The sequence below is a fragment of the Oenanthe melanoleuca genome, chromosome Z (genome assembly GCF_029582105.1).
Source record: "Oenanthe melanoleuca isolate GR-GAL-2019-014 chromosome Z, OMel1.0, whole genome shotgun sequence".
NCBI classification, from domain to species: domain Eukaryota; kingdom Metazoa; phylum Chordata; class Aves; order Passeriformes; family Muscicapidae; genus Oenanthe; species Oenanthe melanoleuca.
Window position 1 is genome coordinate 26,540,943 of NC_079362.1, and position 12,824 is coordinate 26,553,766.

The 12,824-nt window shown below is 44.8% G+C and overlaps 1 protein-coding gene across 1 annotated transcript; it reads left to right on the forward strand.

Annotated features, from left to right (window-relative positions):
* Positions 1-3,182: 3,182 nt before the first annotated feature.
* LOC130264863 (thioredoxin) lies at positions 3,183-12,497 on the forward strand. The gene is made up of 5 exons (XM_056513461.1): positions 3,183-3,528; positions 9,223-9,327; positions 9,959-10,018; positions 10,819-10,884; positions 12,279-12,497. The coding sequence occupies exons 1-5, from the start codon at positions 3,505-3,507 to the stop codon at positions 12,339-12,341; spliced, it is 318 nt and encodes a 105-aa protein (XP_056369436.1). The 5' UTR covers positions 3,183-3,504; the 3' UTR covers positions 12,342-12,497.
* The last annotated feature ends 327 nt before the right edge of the window (positions 12,498-12,824 follow it).

The following is a 12,824-nucleotide window of genomic DNA, read 5'->3' on the forward strand; positions in this document are numbered from 1 at the left end:
TTTTTTTTGGTTAATGCTTTTTGACACCACACTCAGGATGTCCAGCTGCAGACCTCCAGCCTACCTTGGGCCACTCCATGGCATTTCTTCCATCCACCAACATGCACTGGCACACATAGAATAAAAGACAAATCAAGCCCTGGAAAGCATATTCATGGCTCCAAAGCCTTTAAACTACAGATAGGTGAACAGATCTAGAAAGCCATGAGGAGCTTGGGGGTATCACAGCAGGACCATGTGTCACAGCTCTGGCTCGTTTATTCAGATGGACACCACGACCTGCCTCACTAGTCATTCTGTCAAGGATTACTGCTGCCCACCTTTCCTACCCTGCTTCCCTCTCCCAGCAGCTCAGAAAGAACTGAAACTGTAATTTGCTCAGCCTCCCAAACATACTCCAGCTCTGAACCTGAGCACATCTGAGTTCACCTCCAGCTCTGGGTGAAGCTCTTCCCTACTGCTGCCACATGTTGCTCTCACCTAACAGGTGACAGAAATCAGCACAAGCAAAGTCCAAAAAATAAAAAGTATGCTTTCCATTACAGAAGCTTTAAAGGTGACTAAAACAAGGCAAACTCAATCCCCACCTGGATGTTTGTGAGGATCATGGCACAGCATGAACTCTCAAAAAATACAGTCCTTTTTACTGGCCTACACCTAAGTGGTACTGATTAATTCTCTTGAGGGCACCTAAACTTAGACCTGCTGACTTCCTCTCCCACACTTTTTCCATTCATCCAAGGAGTGTAGCAAATATATACTTACTTATAGTGCATAGGTGGTTCAAGCATTTGTCTACGTCTCCAGACCTTTTGCAAAAGAAAGTATCTGGGGACTGATTTTTGAAGCGTTGCCTTTCTATTCTGTCCCTCCTCAGGCCACATTTTCTGACTTTCAGAAGCAAGAAAACACATATTCCTCAGTGTCTTTAAGTGCTCCTTGGTCCTGTGCCACCCCACATTTACCGAGAGCCATCTATTGCCCACCATCCTATCCAGTGGATCCTGGGTATGACACATCATTTAGCAGTCTGATGAAGCATGAAATTCACGTGATTTTCAACTTCTCCACAGCTGACTTGCATATTTTTAACATCCACTCTCTGGCAGCCTGGGGGAGAGAAGTATGTTGCATTTGTGGTTGTAAGGAGGGTGTGTGGGAGTGAGGGTACATGAGAAGCTGAGGCCTCTGTGGCTGAGTGACTGTATACAGGGGACAGCTACAGATTTATTGAGCTAAACAATGAGACATTCCACAGTTAAAAACAAAAACAAAAACAAACAAAACAAAACAAAACAAAAAAAAAACAGGATATGTTTTCTGGATGTGTAGATTTTCTTCGCCATTCTGCACCATTTTTATTATGTGCTATCATGATAGTAATTAGTAGAGTCTAAGAATTAAGCACAGATCATATAAATTATGCTGCAGTCAGTTATTTAGGCATCCATACAATAATCCTGCAGCAACATTTTGGACTTCAAGCTGCTGTATGCCTAAGCCAGTACTTGACTTGACAGCAGGAGGCAAGTGGCCATACACGGCACCTGAGGAGGGACACACCTCTCCCTCTCTCCTTCTAGCTTAGCCAGGCTTTACCCACACACACTTGCCTATAGGAAGCTGTTGGTTTCTAAGAATTTATTATCTGGGTGGGCTGTTTCCTGCCTTCGCTTGCACTGGCTTCTGCAAGAGCCACAAGACGCTAAGCTGAGATGGGGCATTCAGGAGTTGGACTTCGAAGGTTGTCTAGGATTCTTATTTTATCCTGCCAGGCAGCAGGTGGTAGAGCAAGGTGCCTTAGCTGATGAGGAATTTCCGCTTTCTTTTGAGCCAGCGGCAGCAGCTGCACCTCCCTAAAGCAGCACAGGGCAGATGTACCAACTGTGTCTGTCAGGCACAGCACAATGGACACAAAGGCAGCAGGGACCAGCTGGAGGAAGCTGAAGAAAATATGAAAGCCAGCAGAAACCACCAAACTGGTGCTGCTTCTCACCCACAGGCATCCTGACTCCTCTAGCGATGCTACAAAGAAAAAAAGCATCTGACAGGCAGGGGAAGAAGCAGGAAGAAGCAGCATCTAAAGTGTTTCAGGCAGACAAAACCTATCAGGTCTGGAAAGAGCTAGACAGGAGGTGGCCTGCTGTGGTGCAACTGAAGTTGAGCAAAGGGGATGCAACCACAGGGCCAGAAAAGAACTTACTAGTTCTGCCGCTGTAGCAGGCCACACACTTAATAAACTTCCAAAATAAAAAGTTACTTACTCAGTTTTCACCACAAGCAAAGCAACATATGAGGACACAACCTGTTGGGATGGGTTGGTACCTGTATCCAAGCCAAACTGTCTTTTGTTTTCGTTTTCAAGGAAGAAGTGTATTTTTTATCCAGGACCTGCACTAAGTCTTCCCATCCTCTGCTCAGCTGTGCCCCAGAGCAAACCTTTCACATGCTGGTAACCCAGCTGCTAAAACCTGAAGAAACAGCCTATTCATGACATGCCTGGCACCAATATCCCAAAACCTAAACTTTCCTGTGTCCCGTGCAGTGGGAGCTGCAGTCAGAAACTTGCAGAGTCGAACATTAAATCCTACCAGCCCAAGAGGAGGAGAGGAGGGCTGTGGCAGACCTGTTTTGCACTGCGGGCTGGGCAGTGGGGCAGCATGTGCTGAAACAAAGGACGTCTCCAAAACACAGAGAAATAAACAAGGTAGATGGGAACTTAAGGTTCCAGCACACAGTCCCCTGGGATGGGAAGGCTGAGTTGTTCCCGTGAGGAGGCTTTCTGGTCCTGGCTGAGTCCCTCCATGAGGGGAGCTAGGCAGTGTTCAGCCCGGGCAAGCACCGCTAGCGCCGCTGAGCCTCCTGCGCTGCAGAAAGGCCCGCATCCCACAGAGAAACGGCGCCACTCCGTGCTTTGGGTGGTGGGAAGGGAAACAGCAAAGGAAAAAAAAAGGAAAGGGAAAAAATACTGCCGTGATATATTCCCGCCTTCCAGAATCGCAGCCGCCCTGCGCTGCCCGCATTACGGGCAACACCAGCTCCCTTTCTCGTAAGGCGTGCAAAGAGCCGCGTCAGACAGAGCCGCTCCGCGGGGGCACGCGGGGGGAGGGAGGCCGAGCACTTCCTGCTCATCGTTACACAGCACTTTTCCAGCCTTCCTGGGCTTTCCTTTCCTCCGATGCTGCGGCTGCCGGCTCCCCCGGCAGGCGGCAGCGACGCACCCCCCGCTCCCGGCCGGGGCTGCGCGCCCCTCGCCGGCCCCCTCAGCAGGGCCCCGGCGACCCCGGGCCCGGCGGCGCCCTGGGCGGGGGCGCGGGGGGCAGGGGGCGGGGCGGGGCTGCGCATGCGCGGCGCGGCGCGGCGCTGGGGATAAAAAGGCGGCCGGGGCGGCGGAGGAGAAGCGCTGGGGCGGCGGGAGGCGAGGGAGGAGACGAGCCGAGCGCGGGGACGAGTTCTTTGGTTTCGTGTCTTTACACCACCGACCCTCCTTTCCCAGCCGCCGCCATGGTGAAGATCGTGGGCAGCCTGGTGAGTTCGACGGGCGAGGCGGCCATGTCTTTCGCCGTGAGAGGGGCGGGCGGCGGGACGAGCATCACTCCCCGGCCGGCGAGCGGGGAGGGAGCGCTGGCGGGGGCAGTTGGCAGCGGGGGGAGCCTGCTCGGGCTGCCCGGGGCTCCCGGGAGGGCCCGGCCTGCTGCAGATGGCGGGTGAGAGCCCGAGTGCCGCCCGGGCAGGCGGAGCCTGCTCCAGCCATGCGGCGGAGCGGGGAAGCCGCGCGGAGGGCTCGGTCAGAGCGGAGGGAGGGAACAAATTACTGCGCGACCTGGGGACTCGGAACGGGCAGGGAGGTGATGCAATTTCGCGTTATGGCACGTTGCTGGTCATCGCACTTGGAAGTCTTGAGGAAAAAGTTTCGTTTCTCAGGCGGATTGCAGGGTACTACAGCGACAGGAGGAGAGGACAGTCTTAAGCTTCGTCAGGGGAAATTTGGGTTGGACATTAGCAGGAATGTCTCAAAATACAGGGTGACTAGGCGTTGGGCTTCTCAGGGAGATGGTTGAGTCACCGTCCCCGCAGATGTTTAAAGAGGAGCTGGACGTGGCACTGGGTGCCATGGTGTGGTTGACAGTATGGTGTTGGGTCACAGATTAGACTCGATGATCCCAAAGGTCTTTTCCAACCTAAATGACTTTGTGATACAGTACCCTAATTTAGGAGCCCTGATTTGCCTTATGTGCTTCTAGTGTGTAGGGTACCAGGTGGCTTTCTTAGAGTTTGGCCTAAGTTCTGTAGCATTTCTGGGCAGGACATCATGGAAAAGTTCAGCCATTCTTGACTTGAACTGCTAGAGCCCATTCCCCATACTTAATCAGCAGGTGTTGCTGGCATAAGAAGTATCTTCCTTGTTATGGTGCTGTATGGCATATTCAGAACCCTAATGCAGCACATCATTGTTTGGATGATTCTGTGAATACAGACACATATGTGGCTCTGAGGTACAGAGTAGTAATGAAGCCTAGACCAACACATGGAGAATGCCCTGCTGGTGTTGAAATAGCATGTGGTCTTGTGCACAGCAGCTGATGTGGTTGACAGATAACAACAGAGTATTTGTTAGCTGTAAGTTGGGAACCCAAGTCTCAAAAATATTCTCCATGCAAACTTAGCAAGCTCTTCATTTCTGGAAAAATCCTGTTAAACTAGTCTCACCTTTTGAACTTGAAATTTGGTGCAAATGTCAGTTTGATCTTGTTTTGGGGCATCTGCAAGTAATGCCATGTGGGTGTCCTGTAAGGCCCCAGAAAGTCACTCAACAAGGTCTCTAACAGGGTTTACAATTGTTCTTGTACTTTGAGTTAGACATAGGGGAGAAATGCCAACAAGATTCTCAAGAGGTCAAAAGAACAAAAAATACTTCAATGGCAATTTTAGAAAATCAGAACTTTGACAAAAGGTTTAGTGCAACATTCAGTCAACATAAAAAGCTTCTCAAAGCATTAACTAAGCCTGTTCAACTTAGCAAACTCTAAGCCTGTTGATTTCAAGTTACTCCAAAATTCTGAGAAGGGGGAGTTAGAAGAATTCCAAGAACAGACAGAAAGGACATAAAAAGGGGCACATAGTAGCTACTAACCGCTGGGTCCCAGCGGTGTTCAGCTGATAGACATTCCAAGAGGAGGTAGGGTCAAGACACTTGCTAGCAGCATGTTTGGCCTTAAATACTCCTTGCCTCCAGGGTGCCCGTGATTGGCGGACGCTGTGTGTCTGGGATACAGACTCTAGGGATGGGAGATGCGCTGTATCACCAGAGCAGGGCCTGACCTGCCCCTTCCCCCACACGTTACACCCCAGAATGTTTTGAGACCTTGATCTTTCCAGCCTCTCACACATCCAAGTTTGTTTCTCTAGCCTGTGCTCTTCTACAGTCAGTTCACTTTATAAATGAAAGGCATGTCAGAGGTCTCCCACTAGACTGCAAAAGTGTTGACATCTGATACATAAATATACAAACTAACATTTGTGACCACAGTTCGAAAACCGGTGAATGCAGGAAGCTCCTTAGGATGAACGAAATGTCTTACCATTCAGGACCTGGAGAGAGAATGGTGTTTGAATGCAATCTGGAATTGTTCTGCTTTGCAGCTCTTATCCCATCTAAGTTTATGATGGCACAGGAAGGGCAAACTTTTGGTGTAAGATTTGAAGTTTTTGTTACACAGAGAAACTGATTAAACATGGCAAGTCAAACCTGGCTCTGGAAGAAAAGTGTGTTCCAGCTAGACTTCCACTTATCCTCATAGCTATGAGCATTGATTAATAGTCTACTGTAGTTAAATTCCAGTTAAAGCAAACTTTTGTTACTCATTCACGGAGAGTATGGACTCAACAGTCATGCTGACAGCAGCATTTTAACATCAGTGACATCCAGAGTATTCAAGCACAGTGCAGCTGGGATTTCTGGATTAACTCCGGTTTTCAGTAAAGCAGGTTTGTATTCTTCTCTGATACAAAGGGAAAAACCCATTCTTGCACTGTCTGCAAGAGCTTCCATGAGTGCAAGCTAGCTAGGTGTGGCCCTTCACCCTGCACACCTCTTCAGAAACAGACTAGCTTCTGAAGAATGGCTACTTTCAGGGTGCTTGACTGATCCCTCTGTAGTACCTGCTGTAGCACAGAAGGAGCAGTATTTTGATCGTTTTGTAGTGAATCGTTTTGAGATGAGTAACTAGTGTAACTTGTAAGAAGGTTTCACTATGGGACATGCTGCCTTTTATAGCCAAAGCTAATGGGGCTTATAAACCTAAAAAGCTGGTGCTGCCAAAGCTTTCCTCTTCATTCTAGCTGCCTCTCTTGTTATTTGAGTTAAAGAAATTGCTGAAAAATTGCAGCTTTTGCTAAAAGAGGTAATTTTAGAAGTTGTCTGTCCTAGGGAGTTTAAGCAGTTGAACCTTTGGTCTGTTTATGCTAGCTTCTGTATTTAAAAATCCCCACAAAATTGCATGACTGGGCAAGTTCAAGGGTGACTTGATATGTGTTGAAAATGTTTACAACCAAGCTTTAATCAAATCTGCCAGATAGTATAGACCTATATTATCTATTGCTGAGAGCAGCAGACTCCTTTCAGCACCATTTGTGGCCAGCAGCCTCTGTTTTGAAACACTGCCTGGTGCTGGGAACCTCTGAGGCACTAGAGGCTTTTATTATTGGAGCTTCTTACTTGGCCCTTGGGAACAGATGCCTGCTGCCAGTATGTTTGTTGAAGGTAGCATGTCCTTTTCTGCTGGACAGAAGTACAAGTAAAATAAGGTCTTGTGCTCAGGAAGGTTGTAGTTAAATATTTAAGAAAACAATGACAACAAAAAAACCACACCACCACAAAGAACAAACCAATATTGACCAGCATGCTAGCTGAAGTTTCCCCAGTGAGCTGCTACCTGGAGAAAATGCTGTTTAACCAGGCTGTAAGATCCTCTCAAAGCATGACAGAATAGTCTTGTGATGGGAGGTTCCTCTTCTGGTAATAGAGATTATTTAGTTTTTTATAAAAAAGCTTGTCACTTTACATGAAAGTAACATGAAAGACAACTAGTGAAGTCAGTCGGACAGGTCAAGCAGCTTGTTTTCTGTTTTGTTCTTGCTACTGTCTTCCTTCCTCCAGGGAAATTAGGCTCAATAGAAAAACTTACAGAACTTCTCACTAGTTTGATATTTTTTTAACTTGTGGGGTAACACCTTTGGACCCAGTAATTTTGACTGATAGTAGAGATGATTTGCAGGGTAGCACTTGACTTAAAGCCTGGACCAGGTCACCGGTGGTGAATGGTATATATGACCAGCTGTAATTATGATGCTGTCCCACTTTCCCTTTGTTCTGTGCAATAGCAACCCTGAGGCATGTGGCCATGTGATGAATGCATTCCAGGGCTGGGTTTCCTTTTGCAGAATACAGTAATTATGTTGCTGGAAAGGAGACTTAGGGGTTAAAAGAAGATGGTCTAACTGGCAGCTGTGGGAAGTGAAATCAATAGAGTGGTGATGTTAAACGGTAGAGGTCTGAGAAGCTGTACCAAAAATCAGCGGTAGGATTTCAAGGCCAAAAAGGGTGAGGCATAACTGAGGAACTGATGGTATGGAGCAGCAAGCATGGATTGCTGTGTACAGGGACACTAAACATTGTTGGTGGGAATGGGTGCAGGATTGCGTACTACATTAGTACAGGAGTAAGGAAATGTAGGGAGGTGGGAAAATTTAGCTGTTCCTATCTCTTTCAAAATGAGAGTACTCTTGAGAGTAGGTGGTGTGGAGTGTTGCTACTAATCTTGTAGCAGAGTAGACTGATTGTCCCAAGACGCAAGGATGGAAAAACCAACATGGATGCTGTGTCTCTGAAGAGAGCTATGTGGGGAGGGAAGATCTCTGTTAACAGGGAGATGTAATCCTGAGTGTATTTGAAGTTACAGGAAGCTGTGAAGAGCTTCATATAGGATTATACGTACATAAGTATGCTCTTGCAGGATCTCTGCTTGTTTGTTAAATACATTCATGTCCAGTTTGACTTTTGGGTCCCCACCTGCATGACATTCTTTAGCTTATTAAAGTTGAGTTGCAGTTTGTGGCTGATTGCAGAAGCAGGTAGGAATCAGTTAAGTCCTGCACTGCAAAACCAACCCCTGTGTACATCTGGCAGTAACTATACTGCTTTCAGTCAGCTGTTGCTGACAGGACTCCAGTGCTTTACTCCATTAAGCTGGTTGGGACTAAAGCAGCTATCTTTTGAAGTTTATGCTAACAGCTCTCCTGAAGCTTGATTACCAAGACAACAAAGTTGAAAATTATTGAAGTGGCTTGTAGTTTCTTTGACAAGGACAGTGTCAGGAAGTAGGTGATCAGCACTTTCTGCTTCTGACTGAGATATTTGCTTGCCTTTTGCTAGCATGCAAGCTTTTTTTGCTTTTAATGTTTTTCAGTTCTACTAAAGCATTTACTTTCTGACAAGCAAAAATGAGTAATGGCATGTAAGGAGTTTAGTTCCGAAAAATATTGTCCAGAGATTTGTTTAAGTGCAACACACAGACTTGAAGGCTCTGAATAAGTATTGGGCATTTACTTGTGTAGTCTGTATGTGTAGCATTGCTTTGACTAATGATGTCAAATGTGGGTTCTCTTGGTAAAATAACTATCCTATGAGGTTGCCTTCAGAAACATGCTTTAGAGTAAAACACACAGTATCATTTTAATGTTAGCCATTGATTGGGAAAGTCACCAGAGTGAAAGCCTGTACAAAGGTTTATATCTGTCCTTTTCAAATTCTGCAGAGGAAAGTCCATCCCAGAGGAAAATTAAGGTCTCACTGCCAAGACAGAAAAGAGAATGTGGATTATAAAAAACTAAGGATCATATTTTGGGGATAACACAGAGCTGTCAGAGTTGAGCATCATAAATAGAGAATTTCTAGCTTGTTTCCACGATTTGGGGAGTTTGACTGAGCATTGTGGCTGTTTTCTAATTGATGAGTCATAAGACACTGACTGCTGCTAGCACCAGTGAAAACAATTCATACTCCAGCACTTACATGACGGTACAAATTACCCAGTTAAGTGTTTAAGACTTGCCATAATGATTAGTGTGTTAAGTCTGAGGACAAACTGGCATTGTGATTAGTCTTATTTAATTTAGAAAAGGAGGAGGAAAATCATCAATGTGTTAAATTTTTTTTTGTAGGTTGAATTTGAGGCAGAACTGAAATCTGCTGGTGAGAAGCTTATAGTAGTTGATTTCTCTGCCACATGGTGTGGACCATGCAAAATGATCAAGCCCTTTTTCCATGTAAGTAGTTTTTCTGGTTTTATTTCTGCATTCAATTGTATATAAATGTCTGTGTTCCTTCACAATTACATGGAGGAAAATTCCTTTGGCTTTATATGATTACTGGCATTTTCTGGAAGAGTGAGAAGTTGCGGAAGTATCTATTTTTGAGACTACCAAGTGAAATAGACTGACCATTGATATAGCTGGGAACTAATATGAAGTTTAGCTTTTGCCCTGTATGTGACCTGTTACATGAATTTCAGTTTCATTCTGTCAAGTGGAGGGACACAGAGAGGAAACAATGCTTATCCTTCTGTACATGGTTAGTGTAACTCCTCCAGCTATGTTTAGACAGCTGTGTTATCTCCTGATAAGCTATGAGAAGCTGTAGCTGCAAGAGGCGGCCTTCTATCTATGTCTGGGGATGTCTGAGTCTTTCTGGAGGGAATGTTTCCACAGACACCTCCAGAAACAGCTGGCAGCAGAACACAATATTTTTGCTTTGGTAGTAAAATAGCTGCTTCAAGATAACAAAGCATGTTTCTGTAGCAATTTAAGCAGCACCAGCCTTTCAATTTATAGGAATGCATCTTTTCAGGAAGTTTTCCTGGAACACTGTAATTGCATAGTTCCTTTTGCTTCTTTCTAGAGTTTGTGTGAGAAGTATGGCGATGTGGTGTTCATAGAAATCGATGTGGATGATGCCCAGGTAAGGTTTGGGGTGGTGCTGAGGGAGGACAGCTAAGACTTCCACATAAGTGATAGACAAAATGTCTTCACATATATTGAAACAAAACAAGAGTTTACTTCAACTTAAAATTGAAACAAAGATTTAGCTGGAAAGAACGATTTTTTTTTTTCAGGGAGCACCTGAACAGAACAAACTGCCTTGGTTTGCACACTTGAAGTCCTATGGCATGATATAGTCAGATCACTTGGAAGCACTGACCCTTTACTTTGGGAGGGAGCATTAGTCTAACGTCTTAAGCTGCTTTGATGCAGTCTTCCTTAAACCTAATGGTTCAAAACCTACTGATCTGTCTGGTCCCTCCACTGCTCTTGACACTGTTTCCTCTTTCATTAAAAATGAAATTAGGTCTTGAATTAAGTGCAATAAAATGTCTGCTGTATTGCAGTTTCAGTGTCATCAAATTGGTGCTTGAAAAATATACCATGGAAGGCCAAGAGTTGCCATAGGGCTCTTGACTCTTACAAGAGACATCTGTTTTGATGCAGAGGTCTGTTTTTTTTTTTTCCAGACACAGAGTATAGGTTAAGGCTTTTGCTATTGCATTAATTAAATGCTGAATAAGGGGTCTTTAAGGCTTACTTCAGGGAAATGTTAACACTGCACTAGTTTTGCTATAGATGGACTAGCAGAAGTGCTTTTGTTTTATCTTAAGCAGTAATGGCTTTATCTTGTCACCTAAACAGAAGTTAGCTAGATTGGTTCTAATTTAACATCCTTAAAAATATGCCAAATTGAAGATGGTTTTTTGTCTCTTCCAGGATGTTGCTTCACACTGTGATGTGAAGTGCATGCCAACGTTCCAGTTCTACAAGAATGGAAAGAAGGTAGGCTCTGATTTTTTGGAACTGGAGCAGGCAAGCTAAACACTTGAAAGAAGATTGGGAGTGTTGGACTACTTAGTCTGCTTTCTCTTATGTCTCTATGGTACCATTAGCATTAAGACACTCCTGAGAGCAAGCAAATTCATCTTAGTACTGCAGCAAATGTAACCAGCAGTTAACTGGTGATGCAAACTGTGTTGTTCACAGGAAGTGAACTGAGTTACAGGTCAGTCTTACAGATGGTTTCATGAGAGATAGTGGGATGAGATGTCTGTGTTAAGACTGCTGGTCTATCTTGCTGGCACCCTGCTTTTTACTTGGACACTGTTTGTTATCTGGATGCAGCTTGTGTTCAAGTTCAAGTCATACATGACTATGGGTGGGATTCCATAGGCCTCTAACTTGGTTGAGGTTGTATACACAAACAGCTATTTAGTTTATTTCACAGAGAGGCAGTATAACCTTTGAAGTGATGGTCCTGCCCCTGTTAGAGGACTGAACGAACCTCTTGTGTCTGCTCTGCCAAGAGATGGCTGAGATGGCATGCAGATTGTGCTCTGACAGCACAGTGGGCTACCTGTGCAGCTCTCTGCCTGAACTTGCTGAGCTGAATGTGTTGTCTTAGGCTTTTAGTTTGCTAAGCAAGCTGAAGGTAGGCCTTTCTAAAGGAAAACAATGCTTGGGTGTAAGCTTCATGGCTGAAGGGGATGGAATTGCACCTTGGTTAGTAGAGTGTCACATGTAGGGTGACTTTCAGTTCATTATGGGGTCAGTATGAACCTTTGACAGTTCTGTCAGGGTGAACTTCTGCAACTTCATGGTGTTATTGGAAGAATTGTGATTTCAGTGTGTGGCTTTTTGTATCAAGCAACCAGTTTCATGGTCTGTAGTGTATTTTGCTCTGTACCTTGTACCCCTGTAGATATAGGAGGGCAGAGCTGCCGTTCTTGAGACAGCAGATGAGTGCTGCCTCTATCTTTCTGCCCTGTAAGTTACAAGTACAGTTCTCACAGGAGAAGCCAGGCACAGGGGTAGGTCATTTGAACAGTCCTTCCAGAATTTGATTGGTAGGGTCCTGACCAATTCAAGATGACTTTGAGCTGTCTGTGATATGTGGGGACCTTCAGAGTGTCTTCAAGCTTCTTTTTGAGTCTTACACAATACTGATTCAGGATCAGTGGTAGTCTGGAAATGAATTTTGATAATCTTTCTTCTCAACTTTTGCATGAATTGAATTTAGTGGGAAATAAATACATGAACAAGTGCAAAATACTCCATTTTGAGGGTGGGAAAAGTTTTTAGCAGAGTTGAATAGGTGTGTATGTGACTGGATGCTATGCAACTAATGTTAAGAAGCACTGAATGCAAGAGTTCTAAAAACCAGTCTCTCTTTACAGGTGCAGGAGTTCTCTGGGGCCAATAAAGAGAAGCTGGAAGAGACCATTAAAAGTCTAGTCTAATCTGCAGCCATGAAGACATTGAAGCATGAGTGCTTTGGCTAAATTACCGTCTGAAACTTTTCTACTTAAAAAAACCTAAACAAGCTAGCTAGATTAAATGGTGCAAACTATCTTCTTGGTCCATGTATATGAGTACAATAAAGTATAAACTCTTCACTTTTGCATATTGCTGTGTGTTTAACAAAAATATTAAGAACTTGATAATGTCAGGTGTGTCACGTTTTGCTGTGTTAAAGGAGTGCTGACTATATACAAAGACTTAACAAAGGCAACCTCATCTACTATTGGCTTGGGATCCATGGCAATTGCTTTAGGAGGAGTCTGCTGCCACCCTACTCAGATGGTAGTCACCAGGCTATAATCTGATTTACAAATACAGAAAGAAGAGTTGGAGGAAACAGATTAGTCATGGATGGGATAGTTCTTTTTTTTTTTTTTTTTTGTTACATCTGTGTAGTTAAAAGACTCTTAAAATGTTTCAAC

Bases quoted from the DNA above. Each gene is read 5' to 3' on its own strand.
- LOC130264863 (XM_056513461.1), top strand. From the start codon at position 3,505: ATGGTGAAGATCGTGGGCAGCCTG. The intron at 10,019-10,818 runs GTAAGGTTTGGG...TGTCTCTTCCAG, and splicing joins TCGATGTGGATGATGCCCAG to GATGTTGCTTCACACTGTGA. The intron at 10,885-12,278 runs GTAGGCTCTGAT...CTCTCTTTACAG, and splicing joins TCTACAAGAATGGAAAGAAG to GTGCAGGAGTTCTCTGGGGC.